Genomic DNA, 26,100 nt, shown 5'->3' with positions numbered 1-26,100 from the left:
TATGGTTGCCACTCGTCCCGACATTGCTTATGTAGTGGGAGTTGTTAGTCGATACATGTCGAATCCTGGCAAAGCGCATTGGGAAGCTGTCAAATGCATTCTGAGATATTTGAAAGGTACACAATCAAAGTGTATCTGTTATGGCAAAAGTGACTTAAAGTTGCAGGGCTATTGTGATGCAGATATGGCAGGTGACCAGGAAGTCCGGTGCTGTCTCTTGGTGTTCACGACTGCAGAAAATTGTGGCATTGAGTACTACTGAGGCTGAATATATTTCAGCCACTGAGGCTTCTAAAGAGGCCATATGGTTGGGTAGACTTGTCAAAGAGCTTGGTATGCCTGTTAGTACTCCTGTCTTGGGATGTGATAGCCAAAGTGCTGTCTATTTGGCCAAGAATGCTATGTTTCATGCACGGACAAAGCACATTCATGTGCGATACCACTTCATACAACAGGTATTGGAGGATGGTCTAGTCACCTTGACTAAGATTCACACACAGGATAACCTTGCAGATGTTCTCACCAAGAGTCTTGCTAAGGCTCAACATGAGCATTGCATACAGCTGGTGGGAGTTGGTTAACTTAAAGGCGTCATTTATGCCTTTAAGTGGGAGGTTGTTGGTTTTAAGGCTTAAATAACCCCTTTTTGTACATTTTTATACTTTGTCCAGAACCTGGACACATTTTTTAAAGGTCACTTATAATAAAAGTGGGAAAACCCAAAAACTCACTTATTGAGTTTTCCCCAAAAACGTGAGCTCTCTCTCTCTCCCTCTTCCTTCTGCTAGCGCTTCCTCTCCTGTTGGCTTTCGCAACCCCTCTCTGCACACACAATGCACATCTTCGCGTGCTCTATCACTTGCACACACCGCCGCACGCTCATCAGTTGAGAGCTTGAGAGCTTGGAAGTTGGTAGCTTGAGAGCTTGAGACTCGAGAGCAATAGAGCAAGAGAGCTTGAGAGCAAGAGAGCTTGTGAAGGAAAAGGGTGTGAGGGCTTGGCCAATATATAGCTTTTGAGGGCTTATTGCCCGTTTTCTGGACGTTTGAAAATTTCAAAATTCTGCCCGTTTTTGAACGTTAGAAATCTGCCGTTTTTTCCGTTCCGGCCGTTCCGCCCCCGTTCCGGTATGAGCCCGATTGTCGAAACGGACTGCCGTTCCGAGCCGTTCCAATCACCTTCGACCGGCCGGAACGTTGTTCTGGCGTTCCAAGCATGGTAATACCCGTTCCTCGGTAACTCTGGCTCTGAGGCTCCGGTATAGCTGTCTGCACTAGTCGTCATACCATTTGTTCTGGGGCATCGTCCCAGGGCGTGGTGCATCACTAGAGTGTGTGGTAAAGGGGAAACTCTAGTGTGCCGCAGAGTGGAGAATGGTAGTCTGCTCACTGGTGAGTGTCGAGAGTGGGGCGTCTGGGTCTAGCTGTCGAATCCCTGCATACACATGGTATTTGTATATCTTTGATAGCTCCTCACTGAAGTGTATAGTGGTATGCTGTGTGGAGGAAGGAGGAGGTAATGTGGGTGAACTAGTCTTGATAGATAGACTGAGGTATGTATGGTCTGCCCCAATGGGTCGTGGTGGGATGGTGAAAGAGCTAATGATATCCATGGCCCCTATGGAGCCTAAAATGTAATCCACTATGCTCTGCCCTCTCTTGCCACCATGCCCCATCTTGCCCCCTTTCTGGAAGCACGTATACCCTCCCGATGTCGGCCAACGGCACATCCTGTTGTAAATCAAGAGGTGGTGTGCTGAGCCCAATGCCAATAAGTGTGACCCATATCTGGTGGAGTCACTCCCTCTATCCTCTGAGGTCCGCCCTAGCCCCACGTCCTCTGCTGGTATGGTGTGCAGTAAGGTAGGATCATCGAAGTCATATATCTCACACTGTCGGCTCTGTGTGCGGGCATTGAAATCCCCTACAAGTAGGATCTCTCCCAATGCCGCGTAGTGAAGGATATCCTCTGATAGAACTGAGAAAGGTGATTGTGTCTGTGGCCCCTCCTCCTCCTCAGCTACACTCTCCTCCTCATCATCCTCCTCTAGAGTCTCCCCCTCCAATGTAGGCTCATGCTGTGTCTCTGCATGCTCTGCAAAATGTGATCCGCGCGGAGGGAAATAGCATAGTGCAACATGGATGGCTCTATCCATCAAGGTGCCGCTTCCTTGATGGTCTCCATAGTCTCATAGGCCGCGAATCCCTATGCGATGGGTTTGCCATCCACAAAGATCCGCCCATCCCGATAGAATGCCTTCTTACCCTCCCTCCTTGCTTGCATGATTTTTGGCATGCAAAGCTTTCGATGCTCCACTTGGGTTTTGGTGAGGTCCTCATCAATGTATATTGGCTCTCCTGCCAATCCTCTCAATTCGATCCTCTTTTTTAAGAAGGCAATCTTGTCCATGAGGTCCTTGAATTGTAGCATGAGGACCTTCTTTTGCGGGTCTTTCCCTACTCTCCATGCTTTAGTGAAGGGGGTTGTTGTGTATCCCAACTTGGCACACAACGTGCGCCCATCGCTCTCCGGTGATGCCCCACCCTCCTCCTTGATGCTGCTCACCCGCACATTAAGCATGCAGGCCTCTCGCATTTTCTTCTCTTCGAGGGTGGCGTGCATCCATAGTGTCTATTCATGCTTCTTCTGCTCCTTCACTTCCTTTTTGATTTTGTTACGGACTACATCCACCCATCCCTCCTTGGTGGCTTCCATCTTGACCTCCATTGCTTTGGTGAGCTCCTTGGTGATTTCTTCTTTGATGGCCACCTTGTCGGCTTCTTGTATTTCACCTTCTTCCTTGAGCTCTCTTGATGCGGCCACTTCTTCCTTCAAGGAGATGATCTCCTCCTTGAGTTTCGCATTCTCTAACTCGAGGCTTTTGATGGTCTTCTCCATTGCTTCCATTTTCTTCAATAGCTTGTTCTCGATGTGAGTGAGTGTGGAGTCCGTCTTAGTCTTGTTCTCCTTCACAAGGGCATGGAGCCCCGCCTCGATTTTCTTGAGTCGGTCCTCCATGGAAGTCATGGCGACCTCCAATAGTGAAGGAAGAAGAGAGGGGGGGAAGGTGAGGGGGGAGGGGAAGGTGGGGGGGGAGGGTCACTCCAACCCCTCCATGTTGGGTTGGCTAATGGCGTGGGGTTGGATGGGGCTGGATGGGGAGGCTGGACAATCGGGATGGTGCAGAGCTGCTGGACTGCTGACGGGCTGCTGCCTGCCGTGATGGAGCAGACTTCAATATGCAGCTGCAGGTGCGATGGTAGTGTGCACAGTTGGCGCAGCTGTGGGTAAAACGGCAGGGGAGGCTGGACAATCGGGATGGTGCAGAGCTACTGGACTGCTGACGGACGAGGGTGCTGCTGAGAGAGAGAGAGAGAGAGAGAGAGAGAGAGAGAGAGAGAGAGAGAGAGAGATTTTTTAGATATTTTCTAAGTAAATGTCCACTATCTCTATCCAGATTCCACCAATAAAACAAAAAAAGAACTGTGCATTAAAAAAAAATAAACTTTACTTTTTCATTAGCAAAAAAGAGAGGCATGACGTAGGATCCTTCACATTTTTCAACAACCCACCATTAGCACTCATCACTCTTTCTTGAATGTTGTAGTGCACTTACCAATCAAACATTTTCGTTCTTTATTTTATGTTTTTAAAATACATATAAGATTTTTCACTAACAAAAAGGGTTGCCCATCACTATGGCCTTAAAGGATTTCAATGCTAGTGTTGATCGACAAAGAGACAAGAGCATAACAAAGACGAACACTTCGCGAATAGTAGTTTAGACTCGATTGACTAGGAAGCACACGATTGTGATAGCATGTGTTGAAGGAATATTCTAGTTTTTAGGGATTTTAATTATTTTAGAGACATTAGGTATACCTTTTAATTGTTGAGCTCCATTGCGGTGTATCCAACAAATCTAGGGATTTTGAACCATCTTTAGGAAGAGAGTTGGTGAATACCATAAAATGATTCTTACGAAGTGTTTGTGACTCTCACCACGAACTCTCACAGCTAGAGGTTTTGCACCTTCCGGCTAGATTGCATTTTTTCCAGTACGTGTTTCGCCGGCAGGCACTCGTTTTCATGATGACCATGGGAAAAGCTAGACGACATGTCACATGAAACAATATTGAGTTGTGTCACGATACCAACTAGAAACATTGACCAACAAAGAACACCTTGAAGTGACAATTTCCATGACATAAAAATGTAAGGGTATGAACAATCTCAAGATACATAAATAACCACATCCAAATGTTCAAATAAAACAGCGTTTGCTTCAACACATGTTATGTCTTTGTTGTGTTGAAGTAGTTTGAAGTTCAAAAATGAAGCTTTGCGCTGTCTTGTCCTTGATGGCAATAACTTTAAAACTGAGGTTTTCTACAAGTTTCATTTAGACAAGCTTCTCATCATAATTCATAATCACCTTCTTTTTACAAGCTTTGAGTGGCTTGATGTCCAGTGTAATAGCCCCTCTTTTAGGTGAGTTTCAGACTTTCCTCACTGTATGAAGGCACAGATACGCTTTCGCTGCATTGCACCCCCCTACCCCACCCCACCCCACCCCACCCCACCCTACCCCCACCTAAAAGTATACGTTGTAGGTATTGTTAACACATGCTTGAATGAATTAGACGAGCGTCTATTGCTTGCCATCTTCCTGTTTTGCTTGAAATGTACTCCACAAGGATAACATGGGTATTGTTTATCATAACTTAGAGCTTATACCTCTAGGTTTTTGTCTCGCTACCAGAAGGTGGCTGTTGGAGAGAAAACTGAAGAATGCAGATCTTTCAGAAGAGGAGCATCAAAATCGCATCAAGGACTTGGAACGGAAAGAGACAGAGAATATGCGTTTGCAGCGGCAACGATTGGGTATGGATGATTTTGAACCTTTGACAATTATTGGTCGAGGAGCCTTTGGGGAGGTGAGGACTCTCTAATATGCTTGGCGCTCTCTATTTAGTGTTAGTTCAGCACCTTTGATAAAATCTTAATGGTTATATCATGGACATGGCAGGTAAGATTATGTAGAATGAAAGCAACAGGGGAAATTTATGCTATGAAGAAGCTTAAGAAAACTGAAATGCTCAATCGTGGGCAGGTTTGAGACTAAACACTTCACCCCCCCCTTGTTGCATTGTTCACGCATGAGAGGTGTTGATTTGTGTTTAAGTTCTTAATTGCGACATTAACAGTCTGTCGCTGTCTGTTATATGAGATGGTCTATGTGATTTTGAGTAATGCAAGAGGGTTGCATGTGTGGTTATGTTTTTGTTGAACCATTGGGTCCGCAGATGTTATTGCAACACCATAATGTTGTACATGTAGAATGAGTTGCGCCATTTCCTTAAATTCGGTCAATACACACGGAAATTTGTAAATCTGACTAGTAGCCTATTTTCAATGACAATGGCTGGCAACGTGTGAGTCAAACAGTTGTGCCTTTGTGCTCTCATTATGAATATCATTTGCTACATGGAAATTGTTTAAACAATAAATTCACTTGATTTTTTAATAAAAATATCTAGCTGCTATGGATTTATCTTTCTGGTTAAATGCTTTTGTGCTCTCACTATGGACAGCATTTGCTACGTTGAAAATTATATTGATAGTTTAAATTTACTTGATTTCCTAGAGTACTAAGCTGGTGGCATTGGCTATTGTTTTATGATTATGCAAATTATTGCATTATGTAGAAGCTCTCCTTGATATACTTCAACTTCAGCCATGTCCTCGTGTTGAAAATTATATGAGCTAAATGGCATGTAATTCCTTCCAGATTTTTTTCTGCAGGTGGAACATGTTAGAGCGGAAAGAAATCTTCTTGCTGAAGTTGATAGTAGATGCATTGTCAAGCTGCACTATTCTTTCCAAGATTCAGAATACCTTTACCTTATTATGGAGTATCTTCCTGGAGGAGATATGATGACGCTTCTTATGAGAAAAGAAACTTTGTCAGAAGATGTTGCTCGATTTTACATTGCAGAGACTGTTTTAGCCATAGAGTCAATACATAGGCATAACTACATTCACAGGTGCAATAATTGTATACAACGCCTTGTGATTTTTTAGTGCCTGCTTTGTGTGAACTTGCTTTTCTGATACAGTTCTTGTATAAGCAGGGATATAAAACCCGATAACCTTTTACTAGATAAGGATGGCCACATGAAGCTGTCAGATTTTGGTCTATGTAAGCCTCTGGACTGCAGTACACTATCAACAGTGCCCGAGGAGGAGTCCCCAACTGAAGGTGACACACGGCACACTGATTTTAATGGGCACTCGGAGTTATCCAGACCTCATTGGACTCAACAAGAACAATTACAACATTGGAAACAGAACAGGCGGACACTTGTAGGCCTCTTGTGTGTTGTTGGCAAGCACCCATCATTTCATAGTTGGTGGTGGGATCTGGTTTTTTTCTGTGTGTTTGGTAGTATGTGTGAATGTGTGGGAGCCATTGTGATGTCTGCAGTGACCATTTTAATGAAAAAGAAGCTGATTATAGTTGTTATTGCAGGCGTATTCTACGGTAGGAACACCAGATTACATTGCCCCAGAGGTGCTGATGAAGAAAGGATATGGTCTAGAATGTGATTGGTAAGGTCCATCTTTTACTATACATATTGCACTTGTTTATAAGTGTAAAATTGCTTTGTTGACATCAGTCTCTTCTTTCCAAGCATGTGTCAGAAAGTTTAGGTGCTTTGTGTTGTACCTCACAGTAAATTGAAGGTTGAGAGGCCCTAGGGTTTCAGTGGGCTACAGGAAAGTTTGAGAAATCTATACATGTAGGCATGTCGGAAAATAAATGAGGTGCATGGCTCAGGCAATCAGAATGATGCGGCATGCCCTAAAGTTGATATAACCGCGGCGCCCCTCCCCCCCCCCCCCCCCCTTCCCCTTCCAGGGCCTTTTCGGGGCACTTTGTCTGATAGCATTATGGCGAAACATTGCACCCTTAAAATGTGCTGTTTCACCATGAAAGGTTTCTGACTAATGTTAGTGCATAGTTAAATGTGGGACCGAAACGTTATTAGATGGATTTTGAAAGACCTTAAAAACCTTAGAAGTAACTTGTTAGTGAAATGGTACATGTTTCACTTTATGAGTGAAACGTTTCAAGGCTCGAAATGTTTCACTTGTCCGGATCTGTTGAAAGCATTTCATGGAGACCATGGGGTTGGATCCCTATTTTCTTTTTTGGGTGGGAACCAAAATCTGTGTGCAGCAAACCATTTGCAGAACTTGCCTAATCAGAGCAATTATCAACATTAAGACATCGCTGATACTGTCCTAAATCAAGAAAAGTGTTTTGGGAAGGTTATAGGACATTAGGGACGACCTAAAGAGGTGGGGTTAAAAATTATTTCTATGTTGAAGCGATAAAACATGTGTGGAGAGTCATAGGAATATGGCATCTGAAGTTTGGTGGCTACAGCCTTGAAATGCTTAATGTTTACTAATCGTATCCTTAAAGTATAATGTTTACTAATCTAAAGTCTACGGGGAGGTAGAGAGTGCTCAGTGCTGCTCCCAGCATGGATTTTGACTTGAGGCGTTCAGTCATAATCCTACACATGGTAGCTTCACGCTACTAGCTTTTCAACCAAGTGCAATGATCAAGTATGTGAATCAATGATTCCTCTCGTAGTAAGTTGAGTTACTATTGTAGCATACTTATTAATAGGGTAAAACCAACCTCTCTCACGAGGATCTAAATCCAGCTCACGTTTCCTGTAGGTGGGTGAACAATCCAACACTCAGCAAACATTGCTTCACGATGATCGGAAGGGCCTCAAATGTTAAATGCACTAACGTGTAGATGCTTTGTTTGATTATGTGAATGAATCGCCTGAATGGGGCTCTGTGTTTTGTGCTGGGTTTTGTTTCAATTTTTGGTAGTTCGAAAAACTATCAACTAACTGAGAAAGTTCTCAAGTGGCTCTCAGTTTTGAGACCATCAAAATTTTCCTAAAGCATCTTTTCTCTTTTGGGCCACTCTAGGTTCATTTTAACCCATTATTCTTCTTGTTGTTTAGGTGGTCACTTGGAGCAATAATGTTTGAAATGCTTGTGGGCTATCCCCCATTTTGTTCAGATGATCAAATGACAACATGTAGAAAGGTATAAATCAGGATCTCTTCTTGTTAGATATCATTGAACTAAAGGTAGATGCAAAAGCGTCATACTCTTAGGGCTGCCTGCTGTCTGTCAATATTTATGGTTTCTGCTTGATCTGAGTGCTGTAGTAAACCAATCATGACTTTCGAGTCTTTAAAACACTCCTTTATTATGCTAGATTGTTCAGTTCAAATAATCTTCTGTTTGGAACAATCTTGAATCTCAAGTGATTCAATCTAGCCTTTATTGTGCTAGATTGTTCTGTTCAAATGTTTTTTTGTTTCAAACAATCTTGAATCTTAAGATAGTTCAGCTCAAATAATCTTCTGTTTGGAACAATCTTGAACCTCAAGTGATTCAATCTAGCCCTTATTGTGCTAGATGGCTCAGTTCAAATGATCTTTTGTTTCAAACAATCTTGAATCTTAAGCTAGCTGTAAATCTGCTGGGCATGTATGTACTAACCATGTCTAATAGATCATTTCTACATATGGTGGCTGCAAGAGAACTCTCAAAATCTTTTGTATTTTTATGCAGATAATCTATTGGAGGAAGTACTTGAAGTTTCCAGAAGAAGCAAGATTATCTCCAGAAGCTAGAGACCTCATGTGCAGGTTGCTATGTGATGTTGATCATCGGCTGGGTACAAGAGGAGCAAGTGACGTAAAGGTAGAGATGAGCATTTCAAAGCACATCTGACCAGGTTGATACCGTTTTCATTGTGGACTGACTTGCAGGCACATCCATGGTTTAGAGGGATACCATGGGAGAAGCTTTACGACATGGAGGCTGCCTATAAACCAGAAGTAAAAGATGAACTAGACACACAAAACTTTGAGAAGTTTGAAGAGGTGAAAAGAGAGAGAGAGAGAGAGAGAGAGAGAGAGAGAGAGAGAGAGAGAGAGAGAGAGAGAGAGAGAGAGAGAGATTCCATTTTTGTATTTGTAGTTCAAATATGACCTATGGGACCAAAAGAAACATATCATGTGGGGTGTGGGAAGCTGATTAACTCGTGATGCTCAAGAATTGTGGAAATGAGAGTCGTCACTTTGTGGTTGTGAGAGGAGAGCTCATGGCTGAAAATGTGGGAAAAGCAAGCTCTAATGTGATAAAAAATTGAGAACTGAAGTAGGGTGTGATACTCAAACTCGTGAAGTGCATAGTTGATGAGACTCCTCACCGGTGCCCCAACGCCTTGTTCTGCCTTGTAGAGAATGAGAGTTGAGCCGGATGGAGGCAATAGTGTGGATCATACGTAGGATGGGTGAAGTTCTTTTGTTTGGAGAAGAAGATGGTTTTGTATTGGTGGGCAACATATGTGGTGTAATGTATGAAGCGTGAACCTGTCACAAACTGGTGACGTGGTGTGCCCACAATACACACACATACACCCTCTCGTGGCCGGAAATGCTGACGTGTATGCTGGCTGCTCCGGGAAATGCCGTACAGAATTGATGACATGGCTGCAGTCTACGGACAGGCCCTCAAAAAGCGGCACGTTTTGTGGCGGGAAAAACGGGCAGGCTGTTGACACGTGGCAGCAGCGCCAGCTTTTGGCTACGCAAGGAGAAAGAGAGAGAGAGAGAGAATCTTTTTAATTGCTTTAATTTACAAGTTTGTTACGGTGGTATCAGAGCACAACTGATTTCTCTTCTACGGAAAATCCGATCCTTTTTACGCGGCACTTATGGCTTCAAACAAAGATCAGTCGACTTTGTCTGCATCCGAAGATGCGGGAAGAGATCACAGCGAAGATTCACGTGAGAAGTGCTGTCCGCCTCGGCCTACTCAGGCGGAGATCGAAGAGATGGAGCGTCGACGATTGATCGGCGATGCAACAAAGATGATGCTAAATTTTGCGAAGGATCCGAAATTTGCAAAATTTATGAGCCTGACCTCCTTCGACAAGGTGCATGCACAGTGGCGGCAGACCACAGAACCACCCCTCAAACCGGCACTGAAGAAACCTCCTACTCCAAGGATGTACACAAAGGAAGAATTAGAAGAGGTGCACGACTTGCTCAGCTTTTTGACGCGCAGAACAAAGCAGAAAAGCACGACAAAAAGCAGAAGAAAGGAACTGACTTGCCGGGTTATTTGGGTCGTCAGTCTACATTTGCATTGGCAAGAAAGCAGAAGAAGCGTGTTCGATTTGGAGTACCCAGTTCTTCTTCTTCTTCTTCTTCTTCTTCGAGTTCTTCTAGCTCCTTTGACTCGAGCGAAGAAGACAGAAAAGTAAAAAAGCGAAGCAAAAAGCAAAGCTTCGGAAATAGCAAGAAAAAGGCAAAGAAGCCTAAATCTTGCCCAGTTGTTGACAGTTCTACAGAGGACTCGTCTTTGGATAGTTCGGACTCTGCCAACAACAGCTTTTATGCAAAGAAAAAGAATTTTTATAAAGCCAACCAGTATGACTTCCTGGAAGATAAAAGCAAGAAAGTTCGAGAGTTTAAGGAAGGTGGACAGTCAATTGAATTTGACACGTTTTTTGGCTTTAGAGATGCTTCGAAGGTTTTGTCTTTCAAACAACAGTTTGACATAGCTTTCTCAAGAGGGCGTTACTCAGAGCACTCCAAGATTCGTAGAGCTGCCTCTTACTTTAAGGGAAATGCTCGAACTTGGTGGTCCACGCTTCTATTAAACAAGACGGCGCCAGTTAAATGGCTGAAATTTAAAAGGCTTTTTATTTCTTCTTGGCTGACTCGAGAGTACAAATGCGACGCACGAATTGCTTGGAACCATCTTCGGATGACCAAAAAGGATACATTAAACGCTTATTGTGAGAGATTCTGGAGCTCTTTTCTACCAGCCTCTTCATTTAAAAAGATCTCGTTCAAAGAACAGATTGAGCGGTTTTCCTTGGGACTTGCTACAGAGATCCGAGATCAGTGCTTAGAGCAAAAGTCAGATTCCATTCAGGAACTGATGAGTCAAGGTTGCATCCGTACAACGTACGGATAGGTCTGTACAATACAAATCCGTACATATGGATAGGGATCTGTACGGATTCTTTTTTTTCAAAGAAAAAAAAAACGTGCATTGTGAGGTTTGCAGAACTTATTAGAGTCTGGACTTCATACTTCAATCTTAGATTATCATTATGTTCTTTTTTTTAATGCTCTTAGTTTTAAGAGACCATCAATGAGACATTTAGCTGTAGACATTGATTAGCTTTGTGTTTTCATTGTTCGGTTAGAGTGGTGGACTCTAGTCTTTATTTGAAGTCTTGGTGAATGCATAAGTAAAGGTATGAAATATTCTCAGTTTTAGGCTTTTTGAAAAAAGGACGAATTTTCACGTACCTAAAAACTCAATCCATTATGTACTACGTACCTTACGTACGGATTTGTACCGAACACTACGTACCTAGCTATCTTGTGATGAGTCATGTGAAACAGGGTTTTGCCATTCACTCAGGCAGTTTGACCTACCCCACAGATGAAACTATGATGCAAAGGACCGAACAGACTTTGAAAATGGAAGTAGAAAGAGGAAGAACAACCTAGAAAAGAAAGAAAAGAATGCATGACTCAAACTCACTCCTCAAGAGAGAGCTCTCTACATCTAGGAGGGGAAGTGCTTTGGATGCGGGGAAACTGGGCATATCTCCGCGAAGTGCCCTAAAAAGGCACTGAAAGAACACAATGACAAGGATGAAGACAGGCCTGAAGGTTCGAGAGCAGCTGAGGAATGTGGACGAAAAGGCAAGATGAAAACGGGACTGGTTTCAGATTGCGTGGGTACTGACCCAAGCACGATAGATGAGAGTACAGAACTTTGACGAGCATGGGGCAAAGTGAAAGACCAAGAAGCCCTGATCTTCTTTGATGGAGGAGCCAAGGCCAACTTCATTTGACTTGAATGGGCGGCGCTGCTCGAGGTCGCACCCGATCGGATGGGACCACTAGCAGAGGCTGTTCTAGCGGCACCCAACAGGGACGTAGCCATTACACCTATCATTGGCAAACTTCGGTTGCATTGTCACGGGTATTTGGGGCATGAGGACTTCTACATAATGCCTTTGGAAGGTTGTGATGTCTTGTTGGGAATTCCCTAATACCACAAGAACAACGCCGTGGTCGATGTCACAAAGTGATGATGTGGCAAAACCCTAACCCTAACTGGTTGTCCAATCCGGAAACGTTGGCGTGGTTGGCTGTACCCGAAAAATACGGAGCATATGCCACGTGGCAGGCTGTACGAACATCAACGCAATTTGCGGCGCAATTTACGGACATCAGCTTTGCGGTAGCAGTGCTTGTTGGACAGTTGCTTTTTCTACGCAAGTGAAAGAAAGAGAGAGAGAGAGAGAGAGAGAGAGAGAGAGAGAGAGAGAGAGAGAGAGAGAGAGAGAGAGAGACTTTTTTTGCTTTATTTTAATAAAGCATAAAAGAGAAACAGAAAAAGGCTTTGCTTTAATTTTACAAAGGTTTTGAGCTTTTGATTTTTAGCTTTTGGGGCTCTGCTTTTGGCATCCCTTGTACTCTTTAAATAAGTGGGTAGGCCACTCACAACTCAGAGCATCTGGACGCAGAGTCTGAGTGTGAGCGCTTGCCCACACTCTTGTACTTTGAACTCAGATTATACAAAAAGAAATACCGAAAGGGGCGCCAGTCTTTGGGGCCAATATCTCTAGGCACGGAACTCCGCCGGGCCAGTGTGAATCAATTGTGAACTGTGAATTGTTTTGAAGTGGTTATTTGGTGCTGTCGCGGTAGGTTCTTGACTTGGAGTGTCCAAGTCTGTTACATGGGTATCAGAGCACGGCCGATTTCTCTTCTACGGGAAATCTGATCTCGATTTTTTTTTCCGCGGCACCTATGGCTTCACGCAAGGATCAGTCGACTCTCTCTGCATCCAGAGGTGCGGCAAGGGATCACAACGAAGATTCCGGCAAGGAGTATGGCCCGCCTCTGCCTACTCCGGCGGAGCGTCGAGAGATGGAACGCCGTCAATTGATCGGCGATGCAACAAAGATGATGCTCAATTTTGCGAAGGACCCAAAATTTGCAAAATATATAAGCGAGACTTTTTTTCAGGAAGTGCATGCGCAGTGGCAGAAAACCACAACACCACCGCCAAAACCCGCTCTCAAGAAACCTTCTGCTCACAAGAAGTATTCAGAGAAGGAATTAGAAGAGGTGGTTGATACACGGATTGCTCAGCTTTTTGACGCGCAAAACAAAGCTAAACAGCACGGTAAAAAACAGAAGAAAGGCACTGACTTCCCAGGTTATTTGGGTCGTCAGTCGACATTTGAAAAGGCAAAGAAACAAAAGAAGCGTGTATGATTTGAAGAAGTACTTAGTTCTTCTTCTTCTTCTTTTGACAGTTCTTCTAGCTCATCTGACTTGAGCGAAGAAGACCGCAAAGGCAAAAAGCGAAGCAAGAAACAACGCTTCCAAAAAGGCAAAGAAGTCTAAATTTCGCCCAGTGAGTGACAGTTCTATAGAGGACTCGTCTATAGATAGTTCAGACTCTGACGACAACAACTTTTTATGCAAAGAAGAAGAATTTTTATAAAGCCAACCACTATGACTTTCTGGAAGATAAAAGCAAGAAGGTCCGAGAGTTTAAGGAAGGTGGACAATTAATTAAATTTGACATGTTTTCGGGATATAGAGATGCGTCGAAGGCTTTGTCTTTTGTACATCAGTTTGACATCGCTTTCGCGGGAGGACGCTACTCAGAGCACTCTAAGATTCGGAGAGCTGCCTCTTACTTTAAGGAAAATGCTCGAACTTGGTGGTCCACGCTTCTCTTAAACAAGATTGCGCCAGCTAAATGGCTGAAATTTAAGAAGCTTTTTATTTCTTCTTGACTGACTCAAGAGTATGAATGTGATATACGAGCTGCTTGGAACAATCTTCGGATGACCAAGAAAGATACAGTGGACGCTTATTGCGAGAGATTTTGGAGCTTTTTTCTAGCCGCCTCTTCGTTCAAGAAGATCTCGTTCAGAGAACGGATTGAGCGGTTTACCTTGGGTCTACCTACAGAGATCTGAGATCACTGCTTGGAACAGAAGTCAGCTTCTATACAGGAGCTGATGAGTCATGCGAAACGGGGTTTTGCCATTCACTCTGGCAGTCTGACCTACCCCACCAATGAGGTCATGACACAACGAGCTGAACAGACTTCAGCAAATGAAAGTAGAAAGAGAAAGAGCAACCCAGAAAAGAAGGATGCACGACCCAAGCTTACTCCTCAGGAGAGCTCTCGCTTCATCAGGGAGGGGAAGTGCTTCGGATGCGGGGAACCTGGACATATCTCCGCAAAGTGTCCTAAAAAGGCACAGAAAGAACAGAATGACAAGGACAACGAAAGGCATGAGAGTTTGAGAGCAATTGAGAAACGTGGAAGAAAAGGCAAGATGAAAACATGACTGGTTTCAGACTGTGTGGGTACCGATCGCAACACAATGGACAAGAGTACAGAACTTTGTCGAGCTTGGGGCAAAGTGAAAGACCAAGAGGCCCTGATCTTCTTTGATGGAGGAGCCAAGGCCAACTTCATTTCACCGGAATTGGCGGCGCGGCTCGAGATCACTCCCGATCGGATGGGACCACTTGCGGACGCTGTTCTAGCGGCACCGGCAAGGACGTAGCCATTACACCTGTCATTGGCAAACTTCGGTTGCATTGTCAGGGGTATTTGGGGCATGAGGACTTTTACATAATGCCTTTGGAAGGTTGTGATGTTCTCTTGGGAATTCCCTGGTACCACAAGAACAACGCCCTGGTCGACTATCGGGCGAGGAAAGCGACATTGACTACAAAGAAGGGTAGAACCATTGTACTTGACATTAAACTAAAGGGCGAGTCTGTCTCTATTGTATCGGCTTCGGCCATTTCTAAATTAATGAAATCTAGTCTGTTTGTATACTCGATCTTTATGAAAGAGTTGAGTGATGAGGATAGGACAAATATGTCTAAACTTGATAAAGAACGCCAAGATTTTCTCCACTCTCACACCGATTGCTTCTCAGAGGGCCTACTAGGCGAGTTACTACCTGCTCGTCCTGAAGATCATACCATTGATCTGATACCTTGAAGCACACCACCGAACTGGCCACCTTATCGTGTGAGCCGAGCACAGAACGAAGAGATTATGAACCAAGTGAAAGACCTCTTGGAAAAGGGTCTTGTCCAGCCTAGTACTTCATCGTATTGCTCTCCAGTGTTGTTGGTGCAGAGGTTGCTTCCCCTTTGCATATCTTGACACAGAAAGGAGTCCCTTTCTCGTGGGGACCCACATATGTGACTGCCTTTCAGACATTGAAAGAGAAATTGATTGCGGGATCGGTTTTGACTTTGTTGGACTTGCAGAAGTCTTTTGAAGTATATTGTGATGCTTGTGGTCGTAGTATGGGTGCGGTCTTAATGCAAGAAGGCCATGTCATTGCTTACGAGAGCTGATTGTTCTCAAGGCCGGAAATGCAGCACACATTTATGAGAAAGAGCTTTTGGCGGTTATCCATGCTCTTACTCAGTGGCGGCACTAATTACTCAGAGCAGATTTTACTGTCTTTACAGACCATCAAAGTTTGCGCTACTTCTTGTCACAGAAGCAGCTATCGGAAAAGCAGATGCGGTGGGCGAACATCTTGTCATAGTTTCACTTCCAGATTGTCCATGTTCAGGGACATAAGAATGTGGTGGCAGATGCTTTGTCTCGGAAGCCGTTGGTTCTGGCTATTTCCGCGATACATCATAGGAGCTTTGAGGATATGGTCGACCAGTATGCCACAGATACAGATTTTGCAGACGTTTTCACACGGATACGGGATGGGGAGACAGTAGCGGGATATTCCATTCGGGATGGCTACTTGATGAGAAAAACCATGTTGTGCGTTACACAGCCGTTGAGGGAAAAGGTTATGATTGAATGCCACTGTCCACCTTTTACGGGTCACCGTGGCATCGCCACCACCATGAAAGGGGTAGAGAGATACTTCTTTTGGCCGAGACTCAAGAAGGATGTGGAAGAGTTTGTGCGCAATTGCTTGGTATGCCAGAAGGTCAATTTTGACAGGCATAAAGCACATGGATTGTTACAGCCTTTGCCCATACCCACCCGCCCCCGGGAAAGTATTGCGATGGATTTCATTTTTGATCTCCCGAGAACACAGTGGTCACGATGGTATCTGGATTGTTATTGACAGATTTAGCAAACATGCTCATTTCATTCCAGCGAAGAAAACAGTCAAGTCGGATCACTTAGCGAGACTGTTTGTGGCCCAGATTTTCAGATTACTTGGCATGCCTGAGACGATTGTCTTCGACAGGGACCCCAGATTTACGAGTTTGTTTTGGAAGGCAATTTGGGAGAACATTGGCACGCTGTTGCAATACTCGTCATCGTTCCACCCGCAGACTGACGGGCAATTTGAGATTGCCAATTCAGTGGTTTTAGATTTATTGGAGTCTTATATCTCGGATCAGAAGACTCAATGGGAAAGTATCTACCTTTGGTGGAATTTGCCTACAATAACACGATACACTCTTCGACGGGGAAGGTGCCATTTGAGATTGTTGAAGGTGCTGCGAAGGTTCCACTCTTCCTAAGCACGAAAAATAAGATTTTTGAAGCGGATGAGTACGCGCGACTTAGACACCGCTTTTGCCAAGGTCCGCGAGTCTTTGTAGAAATCTCAAGAACGACAGAAAAAGGCAACGGATCGCCATCGTCGCGATTTGAAATTGAAGGAGGATGATTGGGTGCTCTTACGTTTTGAGAAGGCACGCCTGAGAAAGAAAAAGGGAAAGGAGAGGCTTTTTTAAAAGCTTAGTATGAGATACTACGGACCTTTCCAGATCTCTGAAAAGATCAATGATGTCTCCTTCCGACTGAAACTGCCTGACACTTGGAGGATTCACAATGCATTCCATGTGTTTTTAAAGGTGATGTGCCCGATGATGGGGAGCTTGATGAGCAACCCGAAGTGGAAGAAAACGAGGAGATCCTTGTTCCTGAACAGATTTTGGCACATAAGGACACAAAGAATAAAGGTAAAGTCCGAAGGCGGTTCTTGGTTAAGTTCAAGAACTATCCTGCATTGTATGCGAAGTGGATGGAGGAGGAGGACCTAGCAGATACTCAGATTGTGAAACTTTACCTCGAAGCTTTTGGTTTAGCATAGTCTACTCCAAATGGAACCCAGAATTCAGCTTGGCCGGAGATTTGGTGCAGTGGGATGCACAAGAGGGGAGTTACTCCGCTCCTTTGTCAACAGATGCCTTGATTTTTGTATACTAAAGTCACTGATGTCTCTTTGAGCTTCAAGGATACTGAGAGGTGACAGTATTCTGCTGTATGACTTTATGAAATGGAATTCGTAAATATGAAACTGATTTGTTCTTGACTTGTTTTTAAGTGCAAGAATTGATAGACGAAATTACTGCAGCGTTTTGGTCTAATTGATCTCGAATAGACATGGTTGCAATAGGGGTTAGTCAATCGGACATCTATGAGGCCCCGACTGGATCTAGATGCGATTGTTAGCTACATTGCCAATAAATCATGGTCTAAGATCCGAATGAATGTTGAATGTCATGTGATGTCCTTTGATGTCTACTGATGTCCTTTGATGTCGTGTGATATGACTGTCGATTGATACATGTACTAGATGTGCGTTCCTAGTACGTAGGTACTAACAGTCAGTGTCTGCTAAGACGGTTTATGGCCTCTGTCTGTTTTGCAAGCACAATCGAGGGCGATTACAATGCTTTCAAGAGGGGGTATGTCACAAAGTGATGATGTGGCAAAACCCTAACCCTAACTGGCTGCCCAATCTGGAAACGTTGACGTGGCTGGTTGTACTCGAAAAATGCAGAGTGTATGCCACGTGGCAGGCTTTACGGACAACAGCTTTGTGGCAGCAGTGCTTTTTGGACAGTTGCTTTTTCTACGCAAGTGAAAGAAAGAGAGAAAGATACTTCTTTTGCTTTATTTTAATAAAGCATAAAAGAGAAAGAGAAAAAGGCTTTGCTTTATTTTTACAAAGCTTTTGAGCTTTTGATTTTCAGCTTTTGGGGCTCTGCTTTTGGCATCCCTTGTACTCTTTAAATAAGTGGGTAGGCCACTCACAACTCAAAGCATCTGGACGCAGAGTCTGAGTGTGAGCTCGTGCCCGCACTCTTGTACTTTGAACTCAGATTAATACAAAAAGAAATACCAAAAGGGGCGCCAGTCTTTGGGGCCAATATCTCTAGGCACGGAACTCCGTCTGGCCAATGTGAATTAATTGTGAACTGTGAACTGTTTTGAAGTTGTTATTTGGTGCTGTCGTGGTAGATTCTTGACTTGGAGTGTCCAAGTCTGTTATAGTCGACTATCGGGCGAGAAAAGCGACTTTGACTACAGAGAAGGACAGAACCATTGTACTAGATGTAAACTTAAGGGCGTGAAACTTTACCTTGAAGCTTTTGGTTTAGCATAGTCTATTTCAAATGAAACCTCGAATTCGCTTGGCCGGATATCTGGTGCAGTTAACTTTGTGGAGCTATCGAATGAAGACTTCACATTGTGAAGTTTTCGTCCGAGTTGCGACAAGTTTATATTGTGCTAATTCTTTCTATCTTTTATCAACTACATCATTTTTGTGCTAATGTTTCAAATTTAATGCTTCTTTTAGTGCTAGGCTTCATTATGGCTGAGTCTGCCCTTTATATCCGCAATCATGACAGAAACTCAATACGCTGTGTTGATGTATGCTCATGTGTGTCTGCGTGTGATGTGTGTTGTGTTAGGGAGCATATGTTAGTACCTAGTTCTTCACCCACTATTGGACACTGAGGACATCTGTGGGGATGTCGAGGTATTTAGTCAATACTATGCATGATGGAGCTGATGGTTATATTGTCTTGTGGGTAACTACCATGGGTCTATACCTTGTGCTTTCCTTTTAAGGGTGAATCTGGGCTTATCCTGGATTCATCTAGGTATATTGAAGCATCATGAAACAAGCGTAATACATCCCATCTTCCAAACCACTTCTTGATGTCTTACAACTATCCTGAACTTCATTTTTTACTTTTGTGTGTCTTTTGGACTTTTTAACTTGCTTCTCATGCAATTCTCTGACATTTGAACTTTGAAGTCGATGTGATGGGATTTGCCGCATCTAACCATGTGTTCCAGGACTCTCTCCATAACCATAACCTCAATGGGCAATAATCCTAACTCAATAAGTAAGAGCATGCATGGTGTTTGTGTCTTCACTTGAAGAAATCTTGTAAGAAAATGCTTTTGGGCATTCTAAAACTCTTTCCAAGGGGGGCTATTGCTGTGACCCTCCCCCTCCACCCCCCCCCCGCGTGTTGCTACCTCGAATGCACCCTTGCTTGCCCTTGTTTTCCAAACCCCCCTCACTTGAAGAAAGTTTGTAAGAAAATGATTTTGGACATTCTCAAACTCTTTTCAAGTGGGGCTGTTGTTGTGACCCCCCCCCATGTTACTTCCCTTGCACCCTTGCTCGCCCTTGTTTTTCAAACCCCCCTCCCTCAGTCACAAACTGATGACGTGCCAGAACCGTACGAACGGTACGTAATCCTGTAGATTGCGTTTACATGTTGATGTGGCAACAATACGGTCCTCCCCATTTTGCATTGATATGCCATGTGGCAGGCTGTACGGATTTCTGCTTGTTGCTTTTGGGCCAGTTGCTTTTGAGCTTGCAGCTTTTCATGTACTTGCTTTTGATTTTGAGTCCAAGGGCCTTCAAATAAGAACCTAAGGTCACTCTTTTTCAGTGTGCTGACGAGCATCTAAGCAGAAAGGGCCCGCGGGAGTTGTAACTTCGCTCAAGCATTAATATAAAAATAAATACCGAAAGGGGTGCCAGATTTTGGGGCCAATATCTCTGGACATGGAACTACGCCGAGCCGTGTCGACTCAAGTGAATTGTGATTAAGTTTGCGAAGTGTTTTTAAGTGATTCTCTCGTGTGTCGTGTCAAATTTCTGACTTGGGATGTCCAACTCTGTTACAGTGGTATCAGAGCTTAAGGCGTCCTACCAAAGAGGAGACAAAGCACTTTGGCGCTTCCATAGTTTACAGGAAATTTGATCAAAGAATCTTTCAGCATGTGGGGAATTAGTGATTTTGGAAGATCTTGTTATTTGTGTATGGATAACATGTGAAATCGAGAATGAGATGATGATGAATTTGCATATGAATGCAATTGGGAGCAATGACAGCTCTAGAATGAACCCGATAGATAAGAATCATGACTTTTGAATGATGATGATGATTGATACGACTGGATCTGTGGTGAGCGCATCAAGAGTTCCCAAGGGATGAGATGGCTACACAACGGTAAGATGACTAGATTGAATGATTGAAACACTCTGTTCAGCATAAACTAAAACTCTCCTCAAAAGCACCCACATCAAGGCGCATATATCCATTACAATTCCAGGTAGCAACTTTGAGTGTGGTCCCATAGGCTTCACACCGTCATGTGGAGCGTGGCTCCATTATCACCACTCTTCCATCTCGGCAAAAAGCAATCTTACCTTTTTTCCTTACTGCTCTAATCTGCGACCTGTGTGAGAGGGTAAGGTCATCCCCCAGAAAGATACCCGTCTTCTCTTGAGTTGGTCTCTTCTTCAAAAAGTCTTTCTTCGCTTCCATGCAGCCTTTCTTTCGAGGTTTCCCCCTTGCTCCCATTTTTCTTGTTACCCACTCTCGAAGCTCTTGAGTGCATCGGCTCATGAACCCCCATCAAAACCATGAGTTCTTTTACCTCTTCGTCTACATTATCTTTGTCTTTAAGGCCGCAAATTCTCACATGTAGAGAGCGTACACGTCTTCTTTGCTCCTCTTCTAGTGTCAGGTTGATAATGGTGGGTGTGGATGCTTTTCCCTTTCTTGGCTAGCTCAATCCATTTCTCACTCTCATCTGCTTTTTGTTGAGTCTTTGTAATAACGTCCACCCAAGAAGTCATCATTTCTTTATGCTGCTCTTCCCCCTCTTTGATGGTTGGCACTTGCTCTTTGATTGTGTTGAGTTCTTCTATTACACAGAGGGGGGGGGGGGGGGGGTGTGGTGGTTTACGGGTGGGGCCGAGAGGGGGGTGAGGCTGCAGGGAGAGCACGAGGGGGACGGGGCTAGGGGGGCTGGGCAGCGCGAGGGGGGGGCGGGTCTGCAGAGAGAGAGAGAGAGAGAGAGAGAGAGAGAGAGAGAGAGAGAGAGTTTTATTCTGCTAAAGAGAGTACTTGGATTTTGCACCTTTAGGTAGATCCTCCTCTACATCATTCATCCAAATCAGGACCTTGGAGAAAGGTATGTTAAACATTGGGCATCGCTAGTCTACAATTTTCTTTCTTGAGTGTGTGGGTGTTAATCTCGAAGTTTACAGATGCTGTCGTCGAAAGATGTCAACTTTGTTGGCTACACTTACAAGAATGTGGATGTGTTCAAGCGTTTACAGGCTGGTGGTGGTAGGGCCTTTTTCTTTTTGCATTTGGATCATTAGGCAGGACCATTTCGTCTGGTTTTTTTAAATGTTTGCAAATTGTTTTTTGAAGAGGAACTGGCTGACGATGAAATTGACAAGCTGATAATAAATGACGTGGACACGGTCATTTCTGGCTCCGTCGAGGATCTCTCACTTCGTCAAAGTCAAGCTAATCCAGCTGCGGATGTTCATATTAGCTCTGGTTCACAAGGAACATAAATATTGTAAATTCAAGAGTTTTGAGACAATATGGGTTTACAGCCTCATCAAAAAAATGGTGTGGATATGTGCTTGTGAACTCAGATGGTAAGCATTGAATAATGATTTTTGTGTTGCCATGACTTCTTCAGATCTGGCAGTTGTATCGTCCCTCTTTCTCTTGATGAGTTTCTAGGAGCGAGTTTTGCGCCTCGTCTATTGTAATTTCTATTTTGCTGTCCTACAAGGTCTATGGGATCAGTTTTTGCCTTTGCTAAAGTTGTTTGCTTACTCGGTGTAGAACGTGACCTATCCCATGCATGTCGAGCCCTTCATCTGTAGCTATTGAGAGTTTGCCTATATCTAATGTCATCTCTCTCTCTCTCTCTCTCTCTCTGCGCGCGTGCAAATGTAGCCTCTTGGAAATGCAATGATCATTTCCATAATTTTTGAGCAGTGAGACCACACATGATATGCTTCTTTTGGTACCACGGGCCATATTTGACCTTCGAGGATGATAATGAAAACTCTCTCTCTCTCTGTCTCTCGCCTTTGATTACAATTTCGTGGGAAGTGTTTTATGCCATGTGTATTGTTTAAGCAATTGATTTTTTCAGAAATCATTTTTTAAAAATCAAAGATGATTAAAGGAGATTGGGCACATTTGAATGTTTATAGCTTGCCTGATATTGAGATCAAGCATATTAAACCTTTTAGATCTGTCTAATTGTAAATGTTAGTAGATGTACGCCCTTGCTTTTGCTGGCTCACAAGGCATAACCTAAAAGTCATAGTGAGAAATGTTGTCCTAGGTTCCATATAGGGTTAGGGAGGATTAGTAAGTGTAGCATTCATGGTGTGTGTGCGCGTGCGAGAGAGAGAGAGAGAGAGAGAGAGAGAGAGAGAGAGAGAGAGAGAGAGAGAGATCAAATGGAGTAGGTAGACTCAATGTAGACACAAAAGTAAAGCTTGATTATGCATTTGAAAAGAGAGAATACAAGCCTTTTATATAGGCATATAGAAGGTGACTTCATGGATTGAAACTTCAATCATTGTCTTAATTGGGAAGTAGGCATATCACATGATTCTTGCTATAGAGGCATCCTAGTGCACTAGGAGGGTGCACACGAACAAGGTACATAGTGTAGGATGAAGCTCACAAATCCCATCAACCCTCCCTAGGGCTTTGGACTACAATTTGATATAGCACACTTCAGTCTATGAGCAAAAACTCACATCCCCAATCCAAGAGAAATGATTACATCTCCAATTTGGGAGGCAAAGTTGATCCAAGAGATAATAACATCTTATAAGACAGATTGCATGCTTCTAATCCAAGAGACAAAGTGCAAAACACCTCCCCTCCGATAGCATAAACACGATTGAGACTAAGCTAATCCTCACAGCTCAATTGCAAGGGGTAAAGGCAAATTAAATCTAAAGAGCGACACTATCAAAGTCACATGGTTGCAGCGAGGGTCCACTTCTTCTAATTTGTTTTGATCTCCACGTCGCAGGTTGCTTTAATTCCTCCCCTTGATGATGATCTATTCCTTGGCATACATGTTTTTTTTTACATCTATACAGAGATGTTAAGATTATGTGTGTGCTCCATAGCATGTATGACATACAAATCAATTTGATATTTTGAGTGCACAATGTGTGTGAAAGAGGGTCCTATCAAACGATTGTTCTTGATGGTGTCTGGTGTCATGTGCCTAGGTTTGCTGATTGTCAAGCCCGAGATGCCATATAATTGGATGCCGATGTAGTGATGGCCGCTTGCTTTCAGGTTGTCAAGGAAAATGGCAGGCTGCTTGACCGTGTCTTCACACAATGAGAGTTGCAGCCAAAATTTCGATATCAAGCAAACCAACAAAGCTGTGGCTTGCAGGTGCCGAGTAGAAGCTAATTTGCCAAAGATGCCGCTTTCTGGAATATGCAGGTTGCGTGGATAGTTTTCAGAAAACATTGGTTTTGTTGACTTCAAGCTAGTCCTGCAAATGTGTAGGGGCAAGTATGCTGCTTCTCAAAAAATGCAGCCACCTTCTGCCTACTGTGTAGCAACGATGTTGCTAAATTTTCTCTTGAAGGGACTTCCCCACACACACACACACACACACACACACACTTTTGTGATGATTAGGGTGATGCTTACGACATGATTGATTTAGAAGTGATGGGTGTAGAGAGATAAAGCTAGCTAACAAGAGATCAGTAGACTAAGAGGAATTATTAATCTCCTTCTAGCTTTGATATCAGTTGTAGGGTTAGGGAGGATTAGTGACTATACCATTCATGTTGTGAGTGTGTGTGTAATCCAAGACTCATTGTAAACTCAAAAGTCAAGCTTGATTATGCATTTGAAATAAGAGAATACAAGCCTCTTATATAGGCATCATAGAAGGTCGCGTCATGGCTACATCATGGGTTGAAATCTCACCATATACATCATCACATGCTATCACATGGCATATCACATGATTCTTGCCACAGAGGCATGCTAGTAGACTAGAGAGGTACACATGAACAAGGTACAGAGCATAGGACAAAGCCCACAAATCCTAATAGTTCATTACTAGGTCTTGTATGATCCTTTTGGTATCCCAAGCATAAGACAATGGAAAAATATTGTGTCATGATCTTCCAACTTTCTAACATGTCTTTCTTGATAGTGACTACTTATAGTAAATGGAAATGGCATTGTTACCAAGATATTCTATCGACATTCTTGTACACGCATCCTACTTTAAAGGAAAGTTAGGTGAAGCACATGGAGAAGGACTCCACTTGATCAAGCCACACTAGGGGCTATCAACCTATGAATAATCCACCTCTCAAGTGGATTTCTCACGAGCTTGCTTCCTTACTTGATGTCTATGCCACATTGCACAACGTGCTCAAGGACAGTCCTATTGGTCAACTGGAAGAAAGAAGAGAGTGTGTTGCATAAAGAAAATACATAAATTGTTCCTTTCAACTTCAGCTTCAAAAGAAACGTGGGAGACAACAATATAAAACATAGATTTCATCAACTTGATCCATCTTTGTTAGCTAAGTGTCTTTAGTTATACAGATAAGTAGAGAGGGTGGGACATCCTAATCTAGCATTATCTTGAGAAATTGTTCCTTTCAATGTCTTTGGTTAAGAACTTCAAAGGAAACGTGGGAGACAACAATATAAAACATTGATTTCATCAACTTGATCCATCTTTGTTAGGTAACCGACTTTAGTTATACAAATAAGTAGAGAGGGTGGGATATTCTACTATGGCATCATCATGCCTGTTATCATATATATGTGGTAGTGATGTGTGTGAACACACTTAGGACTGTCGGGGAAATTTTTCCCTCACTAGGAGGTTTTTTCCCCCGTGCATTGTATATACACCCATCATTCTAGGGCTATCTATATTTCGATTGCACACTAAGTAAAACACTATCTATTGTGTGCCTTGACCTTCCTTTGTCTTCTCCAAGCTGTGTGTGTTTTCCTACAACCCTAATTCCAACAATTGGTATTAGAGCAGGTTGCATTTTTCCCTCACTAGGAGGTTTTTTCCCCGTGCATTGTATATACACCCATCATTCTAGGGCTATCTATATTTCGATTGCACACTAAGTAAAACACTATCTATTGTGTGCCTTGACCTTCCTTTGTCTTCTCCAAGCTGTGTGTGTTTTCCTACAACCCTAATTCCAACAATTGGTATTAGAGCAGGTTGCATTTTCTCGGGCTTAGTCGCCAACAGCTCCAGCACACGCCTGCTCACTTTTTTCGATTTTTGTGAGCTTTCGCGAGCGTTCGTAGGTCGATAAAATTTTGGAGAGAACTTGACGAGCTTAATCTACTCAGATATTTGTTTCGGGCTCATTTCAGCCTCCGTTTCCACTACAGGGAGTACTACACAGACTATTTCATCATTTTGTGCAAAATTTTTGTCAGTGCTATTTTTTGCATAGCAAACCCCTTACAGTCTTCTACGGTTTGTGATATATAGCACGTGTTCCCGCTTTGTTTCTCCTCTTTTCCGACAGTTTTAACATCAAGTGCAGGCATTCGTCATGGCCGACAACAACACATATGTGTTCAAGATGTTTGCTGCTGAGGACAGATAGGATGGGGACAATAACCCTATGTGGGATTACATGATGCAACATGTTCTTGTGTCAAAGGGTGTCTAGAATATAGTGCAGGGCATTGATGTACGTCATGGTCCTGAAGATGTAGGCGATGTTGAGGATGCTGCATGTCTTGCTGCAAGGATTGCTGCTGTTGGAGTCGTTTTGCCTACGGCAGAACAACC

General features: G+C 43.4%; 1 protein-coding gene across 2 annotated transcripts in view; it reads left to right on the top strand.

The window, feature by feature from the left end:
• LOC147427506 (uncharacterized) overlaps nucleotides 1-22,006 on the top strand; it is a 39,905-nt gene extending 17,899 nt beyond the window's left edge. For both annotated transcript variants that reach the window (XM_086497224.1, XM_086497223.1), the window contains exons 3-13: nucleotides 4,763-4,937; nucleotides 5,030-5,113; nucleotides 5,806-6,047; nucleotides 6,135-6,366; nucleotides 6,533-6,612; nucleotides 8,055-8,139; nucleotides 8,674-8,805; nucleotides 8,874-8,987; nucleotides 21,373-21,420; nucleotides 21,497-21,578; nucleotides 21,666-22,006. In XM_086497224.1, the coding sequence (XP_086353350.1) occupies nucleotides 4,763-4,937; nucleotides 5,030-5,113; nucleotides 5,806-6,047; nucleotides 6,135-6,366; nucleotides 6,533-6,612; nucleotides 8,055-8,139; nucleotides 8,674-8,805; nucleotides 8,874-8,987; nucleotides 21,373-21,420; nucleotides 21,497-21,578; nucleotides 21,666-21,814 (1,423 nt within the window). In that variant the 3' untranslated portion in view covers nucleotides 21,815-22,006. The remainder of the gene's footprint in view (nucleotides 1-4,762; nucleotides 4,938-5,029; nucleotides 5,114-5,805; nucleotides 6,048-6,134; nucleotides 6,367-6,532; nucleotides 6,613-8,054; nucleotides 8,140-8,673; nucleotides 8,806-8,873; nucleotides 8,988-21,372; nucleotides 21,421-21,496; nucleotides 21,579-21,665) is intronic.
• The last annotated feature ends 4,094 nt before the right edge of the window (nucleotides 22,007-26,100 follow it).

The sequence above is a fragment of the Adiantum capillus-veneris genome, chromosome 23 (genome assembly GCF_014529385.1).
Source record: "Adiantum capillus-veneris isolate H3 chromosome 23, ASM1452938v2, whole genome shotgun sequence".
NCBI lineage: Eukaryota > Viridiplantae > Streptophyta > Polypodiopsida > Polypodiales > Pteridaceae > Adiantum > Adiantum capillus-veneris.
The sequence above is the reverse complement of the archived record's forward strand: the minus strand, read 5'-3'. Positions and strand labels throughout refer to the sequence as shown.